Raw genomic sequence first — 25,506 nt, 5'->3', positions numbered from 1 at the left:
GCATCTTGGGTCCTATCCCTGTCCGCACACAGCCGTCACCTAACAGAAGATCGCGACCAGAACGTGGACCCTGCAGACTCCTTTTCCTCGGAGTTCAACGGCGAGACGGAGCGGCTGGTAAGCCTGCTCGACCGCATTGCCCAGTCACGGGATCTACGGACTATGGCAGTCGGGCTGAATGCAGTGGATGCCATCATTCGCCATAACCCTCAGCTGTCTCAGTTTGCTAAGGACACTAAGTTGGATGACACCATTACTGCCTGGAGAGAGCAAGTCAAGGCTGGTGAGCTTGCTCTCTCACTCTCTACATCTTCCCCACCGTTACCCCAGGACAACACACACTCTCCTTCTGTCTCAACATTGCCACGGACTTCCTCTCCCTCCCCACACCAGCTGGGTTCTCGTTCACCTGCCTTTTTTCTGGCAGCTATGTGGTCAGAGGATGAGGAGGTGGTCTCTTTTTCTCCACCGGTTCCTGTTTCCTCATCCCGAAGGAAACGGCGTTCTGGCCGCCGCCACAACAGAACTATTGAGCATTCTGACTCTGGACATTCTGACATCACACCTACTTCATCTGTTCTGCAAACTGGTTCTGCTGGAGGGTCCGAGGGGCCCGTTTGGCTTCCTGTCTCCGCTGGAGGGTCCGAGGGGCCCGTTCTGCTTCCTGACTCTGCTGTAGGGTCCGAGGGGCCCGTGCAGCCTCTTGCCTCGTCGGCTGGGGGTCCGGGAGGACCCAGCCAGCACATTCCAGTGTCTGCTGATGGTTCTGGTGCGGCCATTCAACCACCACCGGCTCCACCTGCAAACTCTAAATCTACACCGCCCGCAGTGTCTGCTTCGTCTGGTCCGGCCCCAGCCTCTGCGGCGCCGCCTGGTCCGGCCTCCGAGTGTTTAGCTTCGTCTGCGCCTGGGGTCCCCATGCCGTCTGGGCCTGCACGTCCTGTCCGGCCTGCACATCTGGCACATCCTGCATGTCCTGTCCGGCCGATGACTGGACGTCGTTGCCGTCATGGCCGGCTCCTTGACCTACGCCGCCGTCATGGACGGCCCCCTGAACTACGTCGCTGCCAGTGCCTCCCGCCTGGCCGGGTTTATTTTGAGGTTTTTTCCAGTTATGTTATGTTTGCGTTCAGCATTAAAGCTGTTTTGGTTTAAGTTTGTCTCTGGAGCCTGCATCTTGGGTCCTATCCCTGTCCGCACACAGCCATCACCTAACAGAAGTATTGAAACCATGCCTTTAAAATAAAAGTACAGGTATTGTCGCATACAGGTTAGACACTAATAATAGACACTAACTGTTTTATTTTAAAGGCATGGTTTCAATACTTCCTACCCTGGCAATGATGTTGCCTCCTCCCCCCCACAACACGCAAAAGCAACAAAAACAAACTCAAAATTAATTTTCTTGTCACGTGTTCCATTTGAGAAAACCGTATTGGTCTGAAGTTTTTGGCTTTAATTCCTCTGGAGCCGACAAAAGTGTACTCTTAACACACAAACTTAAGAACATTTTAATCTAGGGCCATAATATGGACATATGTTAAAAACCCTGTTGTACCGTTCTCCCGACTTCTTCTGTACACGCTGTTAAGTCAATTTTTTTTAAATACTCTAGAACTTGGTATATACTTTTGTGTTTACATCCCTTCAGAGTGGCTTCTTGACAACCGTCCATTCTCAAGGACATGATTTTCACATACTGTTTATCTGCTGTAGATAGTTTTTAGACTTTCCACTTCTTCGCGTTGTACTTGTCGTGTTTCCTCAATTTCTTAAGGACAAACTGTACACCACACCAAAATATGCCAAGCTTTCAATCAATAGTTTTTTGGGAATGACCTTGTTGGTGCCTGCCGAATTGGTTGATTTTTTTTAAAAACAAATTTCATAAACTCAACTAAAGAAATGTGAAGAAATGATCAACGGGCTGCAAGACTGCAAATTTAAAATGCAATTTAAAATGATTTGTTGCTATTTTTTTTCTGTTATGTGTAGACACAAGACTGATTCATTCTTTCAGTTAGGTGCCTTTTTATGGTTGAATTCATTACATTCATTTCAGAGAGGCTTAACATATAGACAGCACTGAGTTTATTGTGCTAGGCCCTAAAAATATGAGAAATAAATTTGAAATGAGACTCTCACACTGACTCACATTTCTTTGGTGTCATATTTAATCATGATATGTCCTTTAACTCACACATTATAATAATAATAATAATAATAATAATGGATTGGATTTATATAGCGCTTTTCAAGGCACCCAAAGCGCTTTACAATGCCACTATTCATTCACTCTTGCATTCACATACTGATGGAGGCAAGCTACGGTTGTAGCCACATGACTTAATTAAACAAATATGTAGATTTTTTTTCTGCACAATATTACTAAAATTAGAAACATCCTGTCTTAGACTCATGCTGAAAAGCTAGTCCATGCACTTTGTTTTCTTTTCAGGTCTGGACTATTCTGATTACTATTTATTACCATCTTCCAAAACCTTCCTGAAAAAACTTCCAAATAGAGCTCTCACTGTGTGCAAAACACCACAGTGATACTTCTAAGAGACTAGAAAAGAGACAGTTTTCCTCCCATTTTAGCTTCTCATCATTGTTTTCTTGTTGAATGTAGAATTTTATTTAAAATCTTTCTGCTTACATATAACGTCCTGAATCAGACCTCGCAGTTTTATATTATTCCTACAGAGCACTCTCAGACTCTCAGTTTTTAAAAGCAGAATGGGAGATAGAGCCTTCAGGCCCCTCTTCTCTGAACCCATCTGTCAGTTTAGCTTCACAAGCCATACACCCTGTATACTTTCATAATTAGCCTTAAAATGTTCATTTTTGAATTTGCTAATTTTGTTGAATCAGGTGAATATGAACCCTCACGTACTTATGCTGTGACACACTCAGACTTCTGGGGACCACGATGCACTAAGCGTTTCTTCTCCAGTCACCTCTTTTCGGTCCTGATCTGTTTGTAGTTGTATCATCTTTCCTTTTACCTCCTTATAGTTGTAAAACACTGTAAATGTATGTTTTCCCATAGATCAGCACAGATCATTTAAAACTGCTTAATATTCTGTTTGTTTGTTGTTGTTGAAAGAGGAACCAAAGGTGGCAAACCACCAGTGCCGTTTAGAAGCTGCAGAGCTAAACAAAATTCCCATTTGCTGTACTTTTCCCATGAGAGGACAGAGATGACTATCGGGAATATTGTGCATGTGTCACTCTCAGCTCCGAAGTATCATTATCAGAGAATTATGGGCAGATCGCCAAAGAGACTCGGTTCTGCATTTGCTGAAGATTAAATAAGTTGTTTTGACAGAGATATGCCAGTTGTCATGAGCCACGACCGTGTTACAGTAAATCAGTGACAGTAACTTGAGGAAACTTTGAAACCAGACCAGCATGCATTCATTGCATTATTTAGACCTGAGCCTTCCTTACCGTCACAAATGTTAAAACGTCTTCTGGGGAAAAGGCCTGTCATACCAGCACAAAGGTGGTATGATGGGGTATGACTTTTTCCTGGTTGAAATATTGGATAGTGTCATCCTGACCATTGCTCTGTAAGGTTGCGAAGTTTGGGGTCTACTCAGACAGAATTTCTACATGCAGAACTGTGCAGAAACATTTTACACATGCATGGAAAATCACCAACAAAGAACTGTCGAGCCTCCTCTCAAACACTCTGGCTGGTCTGTCAACAACACTGCTTTCCAAACACCAAACAGTAAAACAAATTACAACACAATGAAAAGATACGTGTCTAAAACACTGGAAACAATAAACTAAATGCAGAGACAGATTAGATTACCTGTGCAGAGATTATGAATTGTTAGAATATCTCTCAACTACCAGCAGAGACGGAGCCAACCAAGTGTAGTTCAGTGACCACAAATTGGCAACTAAACAAGAAACAAAAATTCACAGCAATCAAAAGGAAATAGATTGATAGATAACTGTCAAGATCATGCAGGGATAACATGAGGAGTTCAGCTGGAGCTCAAGTACTGGTGTTGTTGGAACAAAAGGGGAGGGGGGGTGAAACATTTAAAGATTCTGAAATTCACTAACCTTTACCTCTACCAATCACCTGAATTTTACAGCATTACAGATGATTGATCAATAATTTAATTTCATGTCCTTTTGGTGAGGCAGGAACTGGAAGTAACCATGACTTAATAAACCAAGAGGACATCAGCTGATGTCTTCAGAGGAGGATGAAGAGCCATTTTCACACTCAGTGCATGACCATTTTCAGACCCTGCTGTATGTAAAGTCTTGCCATCATGGCTAAGGTGCAGCTATATATAATATATATTTATATTATGCTATATTCATTTAGCACAACCAAAATAGCATGAAAATAAAAAACTGAATGGCTCAAATTGTCTGTCGGGTCTTTCAAGGGTTATACATACTGAACAACCATAGAGTGACAGGTTCTGAGAAGCATTACATGAGAAAAATACCATAAAAAGCATCTTAAAAAGAAAGCTTGTAGCTCTATTAAATGTATCGTTTTTTCAGTGAAATTCCCAAAGATCCAACCAATACAGTTCTCTGAAATGCTTCTTTAATTGGATATATTTGTCCTCTGGAAGAAGAGCAATAATGAAAGAACTATACAGTGATGGATCTTTTCATGCACAGTGCTTTTTGTGAGCATCTCATCCTGGATTAAAACTGTTGTGTTCAAGTATTTTGGTTAGACAAACATCAGAGTGTTGAACTTTTGTTGAACATGTCTGTTTCCTCAGAATGTGAAATGTCCGTGGAAGGCTTCCAGCAACGCCGGCCACTCCCTCCCTGTCTGAACGGCACGAAGCATAGCCATCGCTTCACCACATCAGCATATTGGTGGTGGGTGGCCTCCTTACCTACTGGTAGGGATGGGTACCGGTGTCCGGCACCGGTTCTGACATAAACGGTAGTAACCTACGGTGGCCCCTAGAGACAAAGCACGTACAAACTCCAAAACACTTGCAAACTCCAAAACACTTACAAATTCCAAAACACATGCAAACTCCAAAACACTTGCAAACTAAAAAACACATGCAAATTCCAAAACACGTACAAATTCCAAAACACGTACAAATTCCAAAACACTTGCAAAATCCAAAACACTTGCAAACTAAAAAACACATGCAAATTCCAAAACACGTACAAATTCCAAAACACTTGCAAAATCCAAAACACGTACAAATTCCAAAACACTTGCAAAATCCAAAACACGTACAAATTCCAAAACACTTGCAAAATCCAAAACACTTGCAAATTCCAAAACACGTACAAATTCCAAAACACGTACAAACTCCAAAACATTTGCAAAATCCAAAACACTTGCAAACTAAAAAACACATGCAAATTCCAAAACACGTACAAATTCCAAAACACGTACAAATTCCAAAACACTTGCAAAATCCAAAACACGTACAAATTCCAAAACACTTGCAAAATCCAAAACACGTACAAATTCCAAAACACTTGCAAAATCCAAAACACTTGCAAACTAAAAAACACATGCAAATTCCAAAACACGTACAAATTCCAAAACACTTGCAAAATCCAAAACACGTACAAATTCCAAAACACTTGCAAAATCCAAAACACGTACAAATTCCAAAACACTTGCAAAATCCAAAACACGTACAAATTCCAAAACACTTGCAAAATCCAAAACACTTGCAAACTAAAAAACACATGCAAATTCCAAAACACGTACAAATTCCAAAACACTTGCAAAATCCAAAACACGTACAAATTCCAAAACACTTGCAAAATCCAAAACACGTACAAATTCCAAAACACTTGCAAACTCAAAAACACATGCAAATTCCAAAACACAACGGAAGTGCTCCAGGACGCTAGGGGCAGTGTTGAGCTTTTGTTACCTAGTAACTACACAAGCCAGGAAGTACCGATGACCGGATTTGGGGTTTGCAGCCTTAAAGGCCGCATTTTAAGGCCGATTACGTCACAGCGACAAGAGAAGGCTTTCCCAATTCAAAGGCTGCTCGAAATGCGGCCCTCAAATGCGTCCATAATTTCCCTGAATTTTAAGGATGGGTCGGTGTAGCCTTCATGGCCCAACATATCCCAGACTTCATAGTGCGGTGGTGGTGTGGATAATTTTGCCGAAAAAAAACGGTGGAAGCGGAGCGGAGGAAGTGTAAACTTTCAGAAGTAAGTACTGAATATTATGTCACTTATTTATGCGCAAATATTTTTTTAATGAAGAACATTAAACCATTATTGTTGGCCACATGTCGGGAAAGTTATGTGACATTAGTCATGTCTGTACTTTCAGAATTAACTTGGTTTTAAAGCCTTTACTTTAAAAAATATATATATATAGTCAACCTTAATCTTACAGAGATTGTGATGATTTTGTGGATAATTAAAGTCAGTCATATATCCACAAACACAACAAGCTGAAAGTCAGTGATGCTGCTCGGTTTGCAGTCCTGAATATCACGGCACAAGCAGGATTCACTGCACTGTTAATGTTAGCTGTGTTATATTGCTGCCTCTGTTCGGTGGTGTCGAGCCAAACGGACTTTAACGTGTGTTTGAACGAGCTGACGGTTCACTCGTTAAGCTGAAAGAAAGATGCTTTAATCACAGGAGTCACACATGTGTGTCCACTGTACCATCTGGGAACTCCTCTTGTTTCGTAATAACACAAACACTAAATCCTCCTTCTTTTGTGCTGTTTTGTAGCAGTGTATACACCTGAGACTGTCACCTGTCTGTCTGTCCTGCACTCTCTCTGTTTCTTTCTCTCTGATTGTGTAATAAAAATATGAACATGTGTTTATAAGTCACACTTGTGTTTGAATCCTGCAGCTTATCACACATTTGATTTCCATGTGTGACGACTGCAAGTGTCCAGAGTGAGGACAGACTGAGGGACCCACTGCTGCACATCATCTGTGAGGCTTTGCACCCCTGATGATCCACCAGGACAAACTCAACAGTGTGTGAGGAAGAGGAGGAGGAAGAGCCAGCAGCAGCTGACAGATGGAGAGAATAGACAGACTGTTCCCTGTTTGTGAAGGACTGCTAGAAAAGTTTAAAATAACTAATTGTCTGTCCTGAATCAGTCTTATTAGGTAATGTTCAAATAATTTTATCATTCCAGTGTTTCCAGTGTGGGAGAAAGTACTCAGGGCCTTCAAGTTACACACTATGAAAGGCAGCAACAAGTGTAATATTCAGAAACCTAAAGTATGTATCAGCAGCAGAATGGAGCTAAAAACAAATGTTTGTTTCAGTTCTATGAAGCTTTGAGTATTTTGGATCAGTAGCACTGCTGTGTTTGTTGCATCATATTGCTGTAATTGTTTATATGCTTTATATATTCTGAGCTAAGTTGATCTATAGTGTTACATCATATTCTGTAAGGATGTTATGTGTTTGTTTACTTTCTGCCCAGTTTGACCCATTTAGCAGAAGCCAGCCTGTTTAAGGCTCTGATATCTATTCTGTATGACTTAAAGCAGTTATGACATGGTCTGATTTTCTCACCCAATAAAGGAATATTTCATATATCAGTCTACTCTTCATTTTATCAGAAACAGTTATCACAGCTTGTACATTTTCTTTTTATAAATATATGTAAGCAATGAGCCAAATTTAGTAATGCCAGCATGAAGGAACAACATTTGTCTCTTATATATGATACACCTATATATGCACTGTCAAAGATACTTGTCTTTGAGTGAAGATTTAAGGTGATAAGACATATAAATAACTGCAACTTGAATCTGTACTGAAGCTCAGTATTTGACACAGAGTTCATGTTCACTGCTGTAATAGCTAATAATGATTAATATAATAACTAGAATATTGGCCATATTATATTTACATTACCAAAGTGATATGACTTTAGTCTCATGAACAACATCAGCTAATTCTTATTTACTAATTAATCTTGAAATGACTGTTCAGTACAGAAATGAAGCCCAAAAATCATGTTTTACTGTCCTGTGGTCTCAGCCTCAGATACTTATCAAATCACACAAAGCTCTTGTAGAAACAAACAAACAAATGAACAAAATATGTTCTCCCTCATTACTGCGTACTGGACCTGCGTACTGAATCTGTTTACTGTATCTGCGTACTGTACCTGTGTACTGTACCTGTGTACTGAATCTGCGTACTGTACCTGTGTACTGTACCTGTGTACTGTACCTATGTACTGAATCTGTTTACTGTACCTGTGTACTGTACCTGTGTACTGAATCTGTTTACTGTACCTGTGTACTGTACCTGTGTACTGAATCTGTTTACTGAATCTGCTTACTGGACCTGTGTACTGTATCTGTGTACTGTACCTGTGTACTGTACCTGCGTACTGTACCTGTGTACTGTACCTGTGTACTGTACCTGTGTACTGAATCTGTTTACTGAATCTGCTTACTGGACCTGTGTACTGTATCTGTGTACTGTACATGTGTACTGAATCTGTGTACTGTACCTGTGTACTGTACCTGCGTACTGTACCTGTATACTGAATCTGTTTACTGTATCTGCGTACTGTACCTGCGTACTGAATCTGCTTACTGTACCTGTGTACTGTACCTATGTACTGAATCTGTTTACTGTACCTGTGTACTATACCTATGTACTGAATCTGTTTACTGTATCTGCGTACTGTACCTGCGTACTGAATCTGCTTACTGTACCTGTGTACTGTACCTGTGTACTGAATCTGTTTACTGTACCTGTGTACTGTACCTGTGTACTATACCTATGTACTGAATCTGTTTACTGTATCTGCATACTGTACCTGCGTACTGAATCTGCTTACTGTACCTATGTACTGTACCTGTGTACTGTACCTGTGTACTGAATCTGATTACTGGACCTGTGTACTGTACCTGTGTACTGAATCTGATTACTGGACCTGTGTACTGTATCTGCGTACTGGACCTGTGTACTGTACCTGCGTACTGAATCTGCTTACTGTACCTGTGTACTGTACCTATGTACTGAATCTGTTTACTGTATCTGCGTACTGTACCTGCGTACTGAATCTGCTTACTGTACCTGTGTACTGTACCTGTGTACTGAATCTGTTTACTGTACCTGTGTACTGTACCTGTGTACTATACCTATGTACTGAATCTGTTTACTGTATCTGCGTACTGTACCTATGTACTGAATCTGTTTACTGTACCTGTGTACTGTACCTGTGTACTGAATCTGCTTACTGGACCTGTGTACTGTATCTGCGTACTGGACCTGTGTACTGTATCTGTGTACTGTACCTGTGTAATGGACCTGCGTACTGTACCTGTGTACTGTATATGTGTACTGTACCTGTGTAATGGACATGTGCACTGGACCTGTGTACTGTACCTGTGTACTGTACCTGCGTACTGTATCTGTGTACTGTACCTGCGTACTGTACCTGTGTACTGTACCTGTGTACTGAATCTGTTTACTGAATCTGCTTACTGGACCTGTGTACTGTATCTGTGTACTGTACATGTGTACTGAATCTGTGTACTGTACCTGTGTACTGTACCTGCGTACTGTACCTGTATACTGAATCTGTTTACTGTATCTGCGTACTGTACCTGCGTACTGAATCTGCTTACTGTACCTGTGTACTGTACCTGCGTACTGAATCTGCTTACTGTACCTGTGTACTGTACCTGTGTACTGAATCTGTTTACTGTACCTGTGTACTGTACCTGTGTACTATACCTATGTACTGAATCTGTTTACTGTATCTGCATACTGTACCTGTGTACTGAATCTGCTTACTGTACCTATGTACTGTACCTGTGTACTGTACCTGTGTACTGAATCTGATTACTGGACCTGTGTACTGTACCTGTGTACTGAATCTGATTACTGGACCTGTGTACTGTATCTGCGTACTGGACCTGTGTACTGTACCTGCGTACTGAATCTGCTTACTGTACCTGTGTACTGTACCTATGTACTGAATCTGTTTACTGTATCTGCGTACTGTACCTGCGTACTGAATCTGCTTACTGTACCTGTGTACTGTACCTGTGTACTGAATCTGTTTACTGTACCTGTGTACTGTACCTGTGTACTATACCTATGTACTGAATCTGTTTACTGTATCTGCGTACTGTACCTATGTACTGAATCTGTTTACTGTACCTGTGTACTGTACCTGTGTACTGTACCTGTGTACTGAATCTGCTTACTGGACCTGTGTACTGTATCTGCGTACTGGACCTGTGTACTGTATCTGTGTACTGTACCTGTGTAATGGACCTGCGTACTGTACCTGTGTACTGTATATGTGTACTGTACCCGTGTAATGGACATGTGCACTGGACCTGTGTACTGTACCTGTGTACTGTACCTGCGTACTGTATCTGTGTACTGTATGTGCTTACTGTATCTGTGTACTGTATCTGTTTACTGTATCTGTGTACTGGACCTGTGTACTGTATCTGTGTACTGTATCTGCTTACTGTATCTGCGTATTGTACCTGTGTACAGTATCTGTGTACTGTATCTGTTTACTGTATCTGCATACTGTACCTGTGTACTGTATCTGTGTACAGTATCTGTGTACTGTATCTGTTTACTGTATCTGCATACTGTACCTGTGTACTGTACCTGTGTACTGTACCTGCGTACTGTATCTGTGTACTGTATCTGTTTACTGTATCTGTGTACTGGACCTGTGTACTGTATCTGTTTACTGTATCTGCGTACTGTATCTGTGTACTGTACCTGTTTACTGTATCTGTTTACTGTACCTGCGTACTGTATCTGTGTACTGTATCTGTTTACTGTATCTGTTTACTGTACCTGCGTACTGGACCTGTGTACTGTATCTGTTTACTGTATCTGTTTACTGTACCTGCGTACTGGACCTGTGTACTGTATGTGCTTACTGTATCTGTGTACTGTATCTGTTTACTGTATCTGTGTACTGTACCTGTGTACTGTATCTGTGTACTGGACCTGTGTACTGTACCTGCGTACTGTATCTGTGTACTGTATGTGCTTACTGTATCTGTGTACTGTATCTGTTTACTGTATCTGTGTACTGGACCTGTGTACTGTACCTGCGTACTGTATCTGTGTACTGTATGTGCTTACTGTATCTGTGTACTGTATCTGTTTACTGTATCTGTGTACTGTACCTGTGTACTGTATCTGTGTACTGGACCTGTGTACTGTACCTGCGTACTGTATCTGTGTACTGTATGTGCTTACTGTATCTGTGTACTGTATCTGTTTACTGTATCTGTGTACTGTACCTGTGTACTGTATCTGTGTACTGGACCTGTGTACTGTACCTGCGTACTGTATCTGTGTACTGTATGTGCTTACTGTATCTGTGTACTGGACCTGTGTACTGTATCTGTGTACTGGACCTGTGTACTGTACCTGCGTACTGTATCTGTGTACTGTATGTGCTTACTGTATCTGTGTACTGTATCTGTTTACTGTATCTGTGTACTGGACCTGTGTACTGTATCTGTGTACTGTATCTGTTTACTGTATCTGCATACTGTACCTGCGTACTGTATCTGTGTACTGGACCTGCTTACTGTATCTGCGTATTGTACCTGTGTACTGTATCTGTGTACTGTATCTGTTTACTGTATCTGCGTATTGTACCTGTGTACTGTATCTGTGTACTGTATCTGCTTACTGTACCTGTGTACTGTATCTGTGTACTGTATCTGTTTACTGTATCTGCGTATTGTACCTGTGTACTGTATCTGTGTACTGTATCTGTTTACTGTATCTGTGTACTGGACCTGTGTACTGTATCTGTGGATAAAGCAGTGGCTCTGGAGGTGTGGGCGGAGGAGGGCGACAGCTCCATGCCGAAGCCGTCACTAAAATGTTGACAGAACATTGGGGATGGAAAAAGAACTACATTTCCCAAAAGGCAGGTATGGGGAAAAGTCCTGCACCGTGTGGAAAAAGCAAAATCGTGGGCCAGGCTGGATCAATCTGCAATTTATATTTTTTATATTTATATTTTTTTATACTGGATGGATTAAGCCTCATTTTTACTTAGTGAATCCCACCACACTATGTCAACAAGCTTTAATTGTATTATCTGGTGTTTGTGCTTCATTGGACTTCCTCAGTATCCTGTAGTAGTTTATGTGTTGCTTTAAATGATGAGCATGCAGTATACCTGCTGTCCATAGTTGGAAACAGTGATAACGCACACAAACCAAGATGTGTTGGCCCGACTGTTTCAAACTTCATTTTCATCAAATACAACATGTGGATTGAGAACCGAACCAAGAGACCTGCAGTCCAGTTTTGTTCATGTACAGTGTGGTTGACACAAAAGCCCTCAGTCTAACAATGGAAAATGAAGAGCAAACACCAACGTTAACCAACATCATAAAGTATTAAAAGTACACTGCCATACGCCCAATTCAAAGCAACCTGTTCACAAATCTAAAAACTGCTCATTTGGAGCATTTGATTGAATACAATAAATCCATAAATATCTGGACAGAGCTGCATTGCGCTTTGTAATTTTGATTTTTCTTGTTGTTGATCTGAACATTGAGTCTCATTTTAAAGTGACTAATATGGATAACAGAATGATAGTCACGGGGACAAAGAACAAAATCAGATGGTGTACTTGTTGGCTAAACAAGCTCTGAAAAAGGACAACATTATGAAGGTACAGATGGGTGACAAATTTAGGGAAATATTATGACTTGCACATTCATCACGTCAGCCCATCCGAACACCTACTGGAAATTTTAATGATGTTAGGCTGCTCTCTTCATCGCCATCACCAAAGGACTTGGGGAATGCTAAGGTGCACTGAAGCTGTTAGCCAGCGCAACACAGTCTGCTTGAGTATTGTTTCTGATCGTGTTAATCCCTTTATGAACATTTGGACCAGCCCTCTAATGGCTGCTTCCAGCAGGATAACGCACCATATCACAAAGCTCAAATAATCTAAAAGGTTTTTTTTAACAGAGTTCAACACTCAAATGGACTCAACAGTCACCAGATCTTAATCCGGTAGCACCTTTGAAATGTACTGAAACAAGAGATTGGCATGATGGATGTGCAGTCTACAAATCTGCAGAAACTGCATAATGAAACAATGTCAATGTGGACCAAAATCTCTGAGCACCACCTTGCTGAATCTATAATAATGAAAGCAATTCTAAAGGTGAACGAGGGTCCAATGTGGTACTAATGATATCTAATAAACTGGGCAGTGAGTATGTAAAACAAAGCAAAAGGTGTGAAAAATGAAAACAACAGAAAAAAAAAACTTTAGAGTGCAAACAAATCAGTTCGGTACAGATGTATTTACCTACACTGTTAGACATTTTATTGTATTTTTACAGCAACTTACTGGCAACACTATTGCCAGTAAGTTACTGTAATTACTAATCTACAGTATCTTTACTGTTGTGATGTTTTACAGTTCAACCACTTTACTGTAAACATATATTACAGTATAACAGCTTTACTGTAAACGTGGTTTACAGTTAGAAAGACTTACCGTGATTAAGTTTTATAGTATCACTGTACTGCAAATGTGGTTTATGGTATAACACTGTAATTGTGTACAGTATAATTTGTTTAGACTGTAATTGTGTTTTACAGCATATAAAATAATATTAACATTCATATTCAATATAAGAACATTTACAAAAAACAATATAATTCAATAAAGTAGTCTCAGAATAGTGAATTAAACCAACATTTATTGTTGATATTTTTTTAACAAGAAAAACATTTTTCAACTGAATAAAAACAATGTCAATAACCAAAATAAATAGAAGCGTACATGAAAACTACACAGTCCTTCACCTTTCCGTGTCTGATTTTTTTAAGGAAAACAGTTTTTCATTCCACTAAAAACAGGACAAACCCACCAGCATGAACATTAAATAAACTATTACAATTGTAAAACAAAAATCATTTACAAAATGTAATAATTATCAGTGGGTCCCAGGAAATAGAATGTGACATGGGATTTAGATTTCCGTTACCAGGATGGTCGGGTTCAGCGTAGTCTTTATCACCACCTGTCAAAGACACATCATCAATATTCATGTTTGCTCAGGTTATTCACTTGTTCACATCTGTCTGAGATCATTCATACTGTTGTATGGATGTGTGTACAGTATGTATATAATTATCAGCTATGTAAAAGATATTATCATCTCTGTATTCTTACCTAGTTGGAAGTCCTCCATTCAAACTCAGAGAGCCGCTGGAGGAAGGTGGTGATCCGAGGGCTGATGCTTGTAACCTTCCTCTTTACGACACGACCTGTCTTGCAGCTTGTACCAAGTTTTACAGGGCATTTTGTTCCCATGTCTGGATTGATCCTCACAAAGAACCTTTTAACGGAAAAAAGGCTGCTTTAATTTCAAAATTAAAACATACATTACAGCAATCACCTATATGTTTCTGCAACTGTAGTCAAGCTATCACATATATTTCATTCTTAAATGGTGTAAGCTTTAATGGTGTAAAGTATTTACCTCTGTATCATCTCCTGTGTGATGGACGCTGACTCCTGATACTCAAGGTTGAAAACGTAGTATGACGCAAAGAAGACAGCAAGGGTGCTGGCAAAGTCATGCATCTGCTCAGGCTCATAAAATACCTTGCCCTCAAAACTGATCATCCAGCGGCTTGCAGACATGAAATTATTCCCTAAAAACAGACAAGAGTCCAATAAGACAATAAGACTCACCCTTACAAATAAGGTTTCCACAAGAATGCTGGATAGCAGGCCTCACACTGTAAAAAAATAGAATCCACACAGTTTGCTGCTATTTCTCTTATTATTTATTATGTAATGAAAATTATGATCAATTACAGGAAAAAACTGCCTAATGTTTTGGCATTTTGGCCTGTGCTGAAATGTTAGGCTGTTTTTTCCTGTTGGTCATTGTGTATAATAAATAATAAGAGAAACAGCAGCAAACTGTGTGTATTCTATTTTTATACAATATAAAACAGACAAACCCCTGTTAAGTAAGTTGTTGTAGGTACAAATACCACAATAATTACATAGATTTTTTACAAAAATATTACAAGAGGATTGAAACTATTTACTTACCAAGCGCTATTACCCTTGGTGTGATGGGTAAGGTCATCTCTCTCTCAACAGACATCTTGGTGGAAAAAGCCTTTAAAACACAAACACTGAGGCTACATCACCCTGTCAGCGCAGCCAGCAAGGGCAGGAGGACAGCAATGCACCACACTGGGCGGGAAAAGACAGAGAGACAATTGTTAATTTAATGTTGCATTTATTTAACCCTTGAAAAATATATTTACATAAGTAAATAAAAGAAAAAAAACACACAACCCATCTTTTCAAGAATAATTCAACTAATTGCTCTTTTGACCAACCTAACACAGACGTTACATGGTTTTCCTATGAAAAAGACCCTGGAAGACGTTGTATTAAAGGAAAAAAAACATGCTCCCCTTCCCACTTAAAAAAATAATAAATATTAAACTTAGGTTGGAGTTCCTCATGCCACCAACCTAATGTTATATTAACTTTTTAGTGTTGTGTACTGCAGCTCACACAAAATTAAATAAAGCAGGCTAACCTACATGAGCAAGCTCAAAACTGGATAAGATTGTTTTAGCAGTCTCTAAATTTCCAAAAAAAAGTTGTCTTTCTTTATTCTCATTAAATGTGTATTTTTACCTGCTGCTTTAGCTGAAGCTAAATGTCCCACTGTTAGCATGGCCAGCTTCTCAATAGTCATAGAACAGAAGCAGGAGGACAATGCACCACAGTCGGCGGGAAAAAGACAAAGACTGTCGTTGTGCCTGTGTTCTTCGCCCCTCCCCGTGGAAAATATATATCTAAATATATATTTAAATAAGAAAAGAAAAAAAACACACACAACCTATTTTTTCCAGAATAATTCAGCTAATGTGCTATTTTGACCAAGCTAACACCGATTTTAAGCCCCCCCCCTCCCCCCCACACACAAAAAATATATATGCTCTTAAGAATTAATAAACGAGTATGTTAGGTAGGAGAGTCCTTTGCATTACCTTATGACGTCCTGTTTGCAGTTTCCACACAGAGGTCCAACAATAACGAGGTGCAAAATCTTTTGTCCTCTCGAGCATATCGTAATGAAGAGTTAACAAAGTTGGACTGTCTTTCCTCTCCTGTCAATCACTGGATCACAGGTCATGTCAGTCAGGATATGGAGTGGTGGTTGGTAGAGGTAGGTGGGTGGGCGGGGCCAGCATGCATTCAGTGTGTGTTTCACTAAGTTGGGTTGACTAGTTCCCAGAAGAGTTCTGTACATGTTGCACGTTCAGTAAATGAGCAATTCAGTTACTGCTCGACTGAGAAGCCTCCGCCAAATAATTACAATATTCTCCACTGACTGAAGTTCGCCTTTGGCAACGCAGTGGCAAGCACACATTTGCAGCAGCTGTGCATGTGCATACAACTGCATGCAGCAGATTAGATGATCAGAATTCTTGAACCTTACACACAGGCAAGTCCCCTAAAAAGTCAAAACCATAATACTTTCACTGGTATCATACTGACAAATGGCATAGGTTGGAGGAAAATCTGGAAATGGTTGGCAGTGAAAGAGTTAAAATGTAATGCACTATTGCAACCAACCACTGAAAGAGTAAAAATACACAAACAGTATGATGAACCATTCAAATCACATAATACAGTAGCACTACTGCTAATGTGTTAACGGTAGGTATAACTACTACCACAATTTTAAAAAATACAGTAAGTAAATGTAAATAACCTTAATATACCCATAATGCAAAGCAAATTACAGTAATTAACTGTAGAAATGTTTTCAGGTAAGTTACTGGGCATTTTGTGGTATTTTACTGTGAAAAATACAGCAAAGGTTAACAGTGTAGGATCGACACTTTCATATCGTACAGTAAAGACTCTACAGTTGTTAGAGCGGGAACGTTGGGGCAGTTGGTAAAAGTGGGAAGGAAGAACTAACTTTTAACAGGAATACATCTCCAGTACAACCAGTTTCGTGGAGGGGAAGCTGGAGCCGGGGTCCTGAGAAGAAAGGAGCAAAAATTAAACAGTCCAAAGCAAACAAAAGTACTCACCTTTGAGACTTTGCTTAGGGTCAGTTAAAACAATGCCAATATGTGCTTTAAGGGTAGAATCAGGTGAAATGCCACTATATATTAGAAGAAAACTGTTAATAGTTAATTATTAGATACATTTGAAAGGTCATAATAAAAGTCATCCTGTTAAGAAAGTGTTAGAAAATTGTTGGGAAAGAGGAAAGGATTTTTCAGGTACAAGTACAGTGACTATTTGCAGATTTATACAGATGGATCGAAAAATCCAAAAATTAAACAAGTGCGGCAGTTGTCATTCCAGAAGAAATTCCTAAGGAAATTGAAGTGTCGCAGTATAACCCAAGAGATGGCAGTAGTGCAACACTGATAGACTGCAAGCTGCCGTAAAAAAGCGAAGAAAAAACACGAACGCAGTCACCGATCGCGCTCCAGTCCAGCAGGTGGCGGAAAAAAGCTCGATCCAAGTTGGGGTCACAGCCGCCAATGAATCCAACGAAGAAGGAGAAGAAGTTAAACGTGTATGCTGAGCTGGCTGATGTGGAATCTGTATTTCGTGATTTTAGTAGATAACTCGGGAACAGTAGGATGGAGAATGACATTCTTGTCTCTCTGGAAGATTTAGGGTAAGTGAAAATACGGTTATGTATCCCGCTGTGGAAACACTGTGTGCCTAGCCACGCTCCAGGGAGCAGACCTGCCCATTCTTTTCTATTTTAGCCAGCGCAATACAAATATAGCTTGAGCTAAACGGCTAAATTGGTGTGGTAGCTAGCGTTCGGGCGGTGTTGTGTATTTATTTATTTAAATTTAAAATCGCTGCTTATGAGTGTCATATTGATGTGTGTACATAGTCATGCAAATCGAGCCTACACAGTGATTTGACATGATAAGCTACAGGCTTCGTCAGCAGCAGCAGCAGCAGCAGCTGCAGCTGCTGCCATGAAAATGCATACGAGGATAGCTCCAACACATTATTTTGCATTAACCAGTTCAGACCAGTTTTCTAAGCAAGATAGAGAAGATGGTTCCAGATTAATCTCTTATACGCTGAAATTTCCAGTAGGTTCTCCCAAGTCACTGGGGCTCTCGTGCCACTTTCGTTGCCTCATGTAAGCCTGACAGTAAGAAGAGAGTCCTTAAATAACCACATTTTAAAATGTGCTTTGGTTCTGTTTGGAGACGCTCTGGCTCTCTTAGCAGGCTTCATTTCTACTCGTCATCAAGAGTGAGAGAGGTTTTATGTGTTTTTTTATTTTTGTTGTTGTTGTTGTTTTTTAATATGAGCTCTATTTGTGTGTGCGTGTGTGTGATGGATGGATTGATTGAGTGCAGGTACCAAGGCCCTCTGTTGGAAGAAGGAGCTCTGGAATCTGCTGTGAGCGGAGGAGCAGCTTCACCCGAGTTTACCAAGCTCTGTGCTTGGATCGTCTCAGAACTCAGACTCTACTGCAAGCTGGAGGAAAATGTCCATGCTACCAACTGTAAGCGCTGCTCATTCACTAGGACATGAAGCTCTTCCTGATGCTAACAAATGTAAAATATAATTGTTGAATAGTTGTACAGCAGATTATTAATGAACATCTATTCCAGTGTTTGTTATTTTCTGGCCTCCAATTCCAGTCCATGATTGTGGGTATCATACATGAGTTAATGAAATGAGATCTAACCAACTTGTTTATCTAAAAGCCAACATTTAGAAAGTGCTTTTTGTTCTTGTTCCAGGCCCGAGTGAGGCAGAGGGCTTCCAGCTGGAGATGAGCGGCCTGCTGTCAGAGCTCACCTGTCCATACTCTGTCCTCACCAGTGGAGACATTACCCAGAGGTTCCTGAACAGGACAGACTGCCTGCTGCTTATAAGTACGAAAAACACTCTTAATAACCACGCCTGTCTTTAAAGAGCAACTTAAACCTGACACTTTCTATGAACTGCTTAGACACACACAGGCTGTGATAAAGGCCCACCTAATGTCAACATGTCTTCTGTATTTAAATGTCTAATGTGGATGAAAGCAAAAAAAAGTGAGAGGAGAGGAAAGATGTGAGTCTTGCGCACTATGCTCTCACTGCAGGCAAAACAAGTGAAACATTCACTGTGGGTGTGCCACTGGTGTTTGAGTTTTAAGGACTCATACATTCAGCAGGTGTCCAGTTTTACCTGTTGGTTGGAGAAGGTGTGGCAGCTTTACTAGTAATATGCTGCATTTAGAAATGAAGTGTCTTTATTCTGGTAGGTGCCTTCATCTAGTTTTACTTCTTTCACTGTGGATTACTCTCATACACGATCCATAAATCTGCAAATCTGTCTGTGCAGTCGCTGGTGTTCATGCAGCATTACTGTAGTCACCCATGTTGTCATCCTCTGAATTTCCTGACTTCATCAGCGCATAAACGGAGTAATTATACTATAAACACTGAGGTCCACTGGCTTCATGTTTTTGCTGTAGTTCAGGTCAGAATCAGGTCAGGAAAACATAATGACAAATTACAAAAATCTGTTCATCCTTCCATCTTCTTAACTGCTTCTCACACCTGTGATAAGGTGAAAGGTGCTGTACAGTGGACATTTCACCATTCTGTGGCAGGGCTGGAGTCAAACATGAGCAATAAATCTAAACTGAGCTTGAACAACTACGAACATAGTTTGATGATGGCAGGAAAATCAGCAGCGGATACTGGATCTGACCTGTCTGGACAGAACGCAGCCATGGCTGTCGCCACAGTTTTCACCCTGACACTCTGTGTGTCTTTTAACTTGGGCAGTTCCCAGTCGGTTTTTCAGAGGGAAGTAAATGAAGGTGGAGTATTGCTTCACTGTCTTGGCCTCAAAACACAGATTAGTGCCGACTTGTAAATCTCAAGTGGAGCTGATTTGTTTGAAATGTGACTTTCAGAAACCTGATCTCACTGTCAAAGCAATAAGAATTTACTCAAATTCATTTTTGGGGGGTTTCAGCTTTTCTGGTTTCTGAGTTGGAGGCGTCGAGGATGATCCTGGTTAACAAGCCTCAGAAGAAAGCCCAGGAGTCTGGAAGCCCTGCGTTCCAAGAACTGAAGGGCATCTGCATGGCACTGGGCATGTCCAAGCCTCCAGCCAACATCACCATGTTCCAGTTCTTCAGTGGCATAGAGAAGAAGGTCAGTTAGACACAGAGGTGGTGTCCACTATAAAGTAGGGTCTCTAAAAAAGAGCGACACCATATTACATCGTGTTGTGATAACTCGCACTGGGTGAGAGTTAAAAACGACGAGTGAAGGAGCAGCAGCTGTAAAGGTCACCTCTGACCTTTGAAACAAGCAAAAACATCTGGGACAAAAGGGTGCAGCAGCTCATACGGATAAATGGGGCAGAACCTTTAAGAGACATGAAGACAAATAAAAGGATTTTGAATTCATAAACGAGCAGCCACTGAAGTTATGCTAAACTTGAAGTGATGTGCTCTCACTTACACCAGAAAAAAAATCGAGCAGCGTGTTTTGCACCAGCCGTAAGCGAGCAATGGAAGCCTGGCTGATCTCTATGAGAAGTGCATTGCAGTAATTGAGATGAGAGGTTATAAATGTTTATGATGATTATTTAATATTTTATTATCTGATAACATCTCATCTGTGTCAGCACTCTAGGCAGACTTTAACATTTGCCTGCCCCAACCCAAAGATTTCCCACTGCTGCTAATTTATTCGTTTTCACATATATGAGATAAATGATTAAAATATAACTGTTTTGCAGTGAATAAACATAAAATGGCTAAAGTTTCAGGGCCGAGGCAGAATTTCATAATGAATTTTGCACGTTACCGTTACAGAGAAATACAAAGCCTTCTTGTTATTGGGTTTTTTTTGTTGACCTCTGCAAAATGTACCCAAACTATTACTACCAAGGGGCAGTGTTTTACCAGAATATTTCGTGTAGTTGCCCACCCTCTAACATGAAGAAAATAAAATGTATGGTTTGCTCTTAGATTCCACAGCAAAGTAAGTCTAATTGAGGTAATCACATGCAGGGCATTTAGTCTAAAATGACAAACAAGAAGAAGTCCATTTGGGAAACATTAGCACTTTATTAATATAGCCATTGCTTTGTGGCTTCCAATCAACATCATCACTCATTCTTTTCATCTCCAAAGCTGTAGAAAGCTGCTGTCATGTGGACTTTTTATCATTTGGAATAGATACTTGTCATGTCCCCGTGCTCCTCCTCTTCAGGTTGAATTATGAGTGGATGCTGCACCATCTTGTGGTAGAAACTGATATTACATGAAAGCACTGCTCAGCACTGTTTTCACTCTTTTTGACATTTAGTGTAAAACAGGTGTATAAGCATGGTACTCGTGTTCATTTTAGAAAGTGTGTAAACTTACAATGAGTGAACGAGTTTTAAAATGTAGGCTTAAAAGCAAAGGAAGGATGTGAGCTGCCTGCCAGCAACACTGAGAGAAATGAATGTTTTGCAACAACCAACCATGAGGCTGACAATCTGAAGTCAGGGAAAGGATTCCTGCCCTCCTAAAGTGTTTTTTCTTTGAAAGCAGATACTTTTACAATTCAACTTGCACACATCTGCACATGCTCTCTTTTTCCTTTCAGCTGAAAGAAGCCCTTAGTCGAGTTCCACCAAACCATGTAGGGGAGCCGTTGTTAAAGAAGCCCCTTGGACCTGTGCACATGGTAAGTAAAAATGGTGGAGAAATGCAGAACAGTCAGTGAATAGTATGTGAAGACTCTTTCTTCTCTCTTAATCTTTTTACCTTAGGAAAAAATTGAGGCTATAAACCAAGCGCTAGTGAATGAGTATGAGGTGAGAAGGAAGATGCTGTTGAAACGTCTTGACGTGACGGTGCAGTCCTTCGGTTGGTCCGATAGAGCAAAGGTACGTAGCAACGTGGCATCCTCCTAACCAAGTATGAAGCACGTGTCTAGCTTTTTAAACAGGAGCACTGTGGGTTACAGAGGTACTGCTCTTTGCTCTCTTTCATAGCAAATGTTCTTAATTGGGTTAGCTACAAAATCTTCTGCTCTCTTAAATGTTGTTCTTCTCACTATAAAAATGTTGGGCCAAAACCAAAATAATCCTTATTTATCTTTTGCTGGTGTTTGTGCTGCCGTCAGTTTGTCCTGCATCTGAAAATAGCTATTTTGGCTCTTCTCCTGTAAGGTCACCATTCATTTGGTGGGTGTGGCTGCTTTGCTGACAAACAGAACTGCGTGCGACATTACGGCCACATGCTCTCGCTGACATCATATAGAGCCAGGAGTAGGAGTTTGTGCCTGAGCTTTTGGCTCACATGTACATACGCTGGACTCATCATTTAAACTTTGGTTATGTTTAATATGAGTATCTGAACAGGAGATATGACAGAAAATATGAAAAGGCAGAATAGGTGGACTTGAAGTAATAACTTCATCCGGACCACAACTTTTCATAAGTAATTATTATTTGAAAATAATATAAAACGGTGAGAAATTCCTGCCTCTAGAGGCTTCCTGAAGAGATACAGCCTGAAATCCAGAGGAATATAAGCTGCTATAAAATGATGAAAAGAGTAATCATCTTTTCAAATAATTCTGCCAGTTGATTGTTGATTCTGAGTCTCGTGTTTAGTCATATACTTTGAAAAATACTGTTTAATACAATAGATGTGTTACTGTCCTGTTGTGGATTATGGGCTTTATTGTGCTCATCTCTCTTCAGACACATGCTGATAAGTTGAGTAAAGTTTACCCTCCACTGCGTTCAGCTCTTGCCAACAAAAGTAAAGTCTCTGTTGCTCATCTTCTTGCCGCTCGCCAAGACTTCTCCAAGATCCTCCGCACAAGCAGCGGCAAGATAAGAGAGAAGACGGCCTGTGCCATCAATAAGGTGGGCTCATCAGTGCAGTGACACCTGTCCTTCTTCCTTTTCATGTCTTTTACTCTGTTTTTATTTCAGTGTAAAATGTGTTGATTTAATACTGACTGTTTGGTGGTAATAAACATATAAAGCTCAGCACAGTAACTTTAGTTTGAAATGTTTCTCCTGGTCATCCACGCGTCACGTCTAGTGGCGCTGTGGTCAAGCGTCCCACAACTGTTTGATTTCAGCACATTTCCTCTCCTCAGGTTCTGATGGGCCGAGTACCAGACAGGGGAGGTCGGCCGTGTGAGATTGAGCCTCCGCCTCCAGAGATGCCCACCTGGCAGAAGCGTCAAGATGCTCCCCAAATCGGAGGACACTATGGCGGCGGTGGGCACGGAGGTGGCAGGGGAGGATACGATCACGGCTCTCAAGGTGGCCGTGGGGGCTATGAGAGGGGAGCCGGGGGAGGAGGACACGGGGAGAGAGGAAGTAGAGGAGGAGGTGGAAGAGGGAGAGGCAGTTACAACCAGGGCTACTATCAGGATGCAGGAGGTCATCACGGGGGAGGAGGAAGAGGAGGTTATGGAGGAAACCACCAAGGAGGCTTCCAGGATCCCAACTACCATGGAGGAGGAGGCGGCGGATACCATGATGGCGGTCATTACCAAGACAGAGGTGGTGGTCGAGGAGGTCGGGGGGGTAGAGGAAGAGGAGGAAGGGGAGGAGGAGGACAAGGAGGGGGCTGGGGAGGAAGAGGGGGGCAGAATTTTAACCAAGGAGGACAGTTTGAACAGTTCTTCCAGCATGGTGGGCAGCATTATAGCCAGGCTGGCTTTAGTCAAGGCAGACATTATACTAGCTGAAGGCAGGGCAGCACAGCAGAGTCCACGTCGACTGCTTCTCGTTCATGAACTCATCTAAAATGCCTTATCAGCTGATCTTCAACTATTATAATGGTTACAAGCTGACGTTATAGAAACACAGGTAGTATTTTTCACCAGACTGTTATGGTCTCTATTCAGGGCAGTTCTAAAGTGGCCCTTTGTTTTCAGTTGTTTTCATATAGATCTGCTATAAGTGGTTAGTCGACAAGTTGGACTCTGCTTAATTAGCCTTATTGTGGACATTTTTTTCGAAAACTAAAGGTCCCTAAAATTTCAGTGTGTGTGCATTTGCTGTATCTGAAATTAGAGGTGCACACTGATATTACAGGATTCTTGAAATTCTTCTGGTTTTGGTGAATATGAGAATGACTTGAAGGGAAAAAAGCATCATTTTCCAGTCTTAGTTTTGTTTCGGTTAATCTGACTAGAGTCCTTTGTTACTTATTTAAAAAAACAAAATGATGCTATCTTGTACTCCTAATGGAAGCTTGTGTGCATACAGGTATGGATGTTGAAAGGTTTGCATGGATGAGTGAATGAGAAATAAAAGCTGAAACGAGTGTCACAGGTTCAATGGTCTTGATTATCTACATCAGATGGGGACATTCCCTCATTGCCAATTATTTACATCAGAGTTATAAACTCACTGGGCATTTTATTAGGCACACTTTGATGAAATGATTAATTCTAATATAGCAATCTGTCTCGTGCGACACATACAGTTAAATTTGTTGTCTCTCTTGAACAGTTGAAAATGGCATAGCAGTCCTATGTATGCAATATGCTTAAGAGAAATGCTATTATAATTTTAATTGTTTTAAGACGATACAGACTACCATAAAAACTGACCTGAATGCTTTAAAGACAAGGCACAATTTAAAGGGAATTGTGCCAAGTGCATCTCATGACTTGCTTGAAGGATGCCAAAATGAGAACCAAGTGCAGTTATGGCTGTTCAATAGAACCTGTTCCTGAATCTGGAAGTGCAGGTCTTTTGAGCCCTATGCTGTCTTCCAAATGGCAGCAAAGAGGATGGCTGATAAAATGGATTGGTAACGTCCTTTACAATGTTGCTGTAATGCTGGGCTGACAGTGTGGATACCTAACTTTGTGCAAGAACCCTAAAATGAGGAGCAGTAGGAGTTTCAAGTTGATACCATAGAGGTATCTACTAGGAGGCTGAGGGGTGGTTGCCAGCGGTTTGACAGCAGCTGTGTAGTTTCCCTACCAAGCTGTTGTACAGTATGATAGAATGCTTTATATTGAGCAGTGGTAAAAAGACTAGCGGTTTTGCAGAGAGCTGGAGCAGAGTTAACAGTCAGCTTAAGGTCCTCACCAGTGTTGATCAAGTTACTTGAAAAAAGTAATCAGTAACTAATTACTGATTACTTCCCCCAAAAAGTAATCCCGTTACTTTACTGATTACTTATTTTCAAAAGTAATTAATTACTTAGTTACTTTTTAAAAACACGATTTACAACCTGAAGAGGTGATAAATCGATAGATCTTTCAGCCCAATTCTACTTTTTCTGCATAATCCATCATACAAAATGTAATCAAATGGAAAAGTCTCTTTTTAAAACTTGTTTTATTAGTTTTAATCTTTTAACTTTATGCATCAAGCAAAAATTTAACTGTATGCACCATTCTCTGACTGGAAGAAATTTGTTTAACGTTTAAACCTATTTTCTGCACATTCCAGCA

General features: G+C 40.6%; 2 protein-coding genes across 3 annotated transcripts; one reads left to right on the top strand and one right to left on the bottom strand.

Moving 5' to 3' along the window:
• Window positions 1–13,701: 13,701 nt before the first annotated feature.
• On the bottom strand, window positions 13,702–16,198 carry LOC147315454 (uncharacterized). 2 transcript variants are annotated; one of them, XM_086258273.1, is made up of 5 exons: window positions 16,051–16,198; window positions 15,092–15,238; window positions 14,508–14,682; window positions 14,198–14,363; window positions 13,702–14,045 (listed from the first exon to the last, which is right to left on the bottom strand). In XM_086258273.1, the coding sequence occupies exons 2-4, from the start codon at window positions 15,144–15,146 to the stop codon at window positions 14,198–14,200; spliced, it is 396 nt and encodes a 131-aa protein (XP_086114399.1). In that variant the 5' UTR covers window positions 15,147–15,238; window positions 16,051–16,198; the 3' UTR covers window positions 13,702–14,045. The 2 variants fall into 2 exon arrangements, with proteins under 2 accessions (XP_086114399.1, XP_086114398.1); XM_086258272.1 differs by lacking the exon at window positions 16,051–16,198 and having other exon boundaries at window positions 15,092–15,686.
• Window positions 16,199–17,526: 1,328 nt separating this feature from the next.
• tslig3a (tRNA splicing ligase complex subunit 3A) lies at window positions 17,527–24,362 on the top strand. The gene is made up of 8 exons (XM_086258271.1): window positions 17,527–17,708; window positions 18,418–18,566; window positions 18,808–18,942; window positions 20,039–20,220; window positions 21,670–21,750; window positions 21,836–21,952; window positions 22,775–22,942; window positions 23,182–24,362. The coding sequence occupies exons 1-8, from the start codon at window positions 17,671–17,673 to the stop codon at window positions 23,779–23,781; spliced, it is 1,470 nt and encodes a 489-aa protein (XP_086114397.1). The 5' UTR covers window positions 17,527–17,670; the 3' UTR covers window positions 23,782–24,362.
• The last annotated feature ends 1,144 nt before the right edge of the window (window positions 24,363–25,506 follow it).

This window comes from Aulonocara sp. 'chitande type north' Nkhata Bay, linkage group LG13, assembly GCF_057382095.1.
Source record: "Aulonocara sp. 'chitande type north' Nkhata Bay isolate Kocher_YH1m ecotype deep benthic linkage group LG13, A_spYH_male_GT1.1, whole genome shotgun sequence".
NCBI classification, from domain to species: domain Eukaryota; kingdom Metazoa; phylum Chordata; class Actinopteri; order Cichliformes; family Cichlidae; genus Aulonocara; species Aulonocara sp. 'chitande type north' Nkhata Bay.
This window is presented reverse-complemented; position numbering and strand designations above follow the sequence as displayed.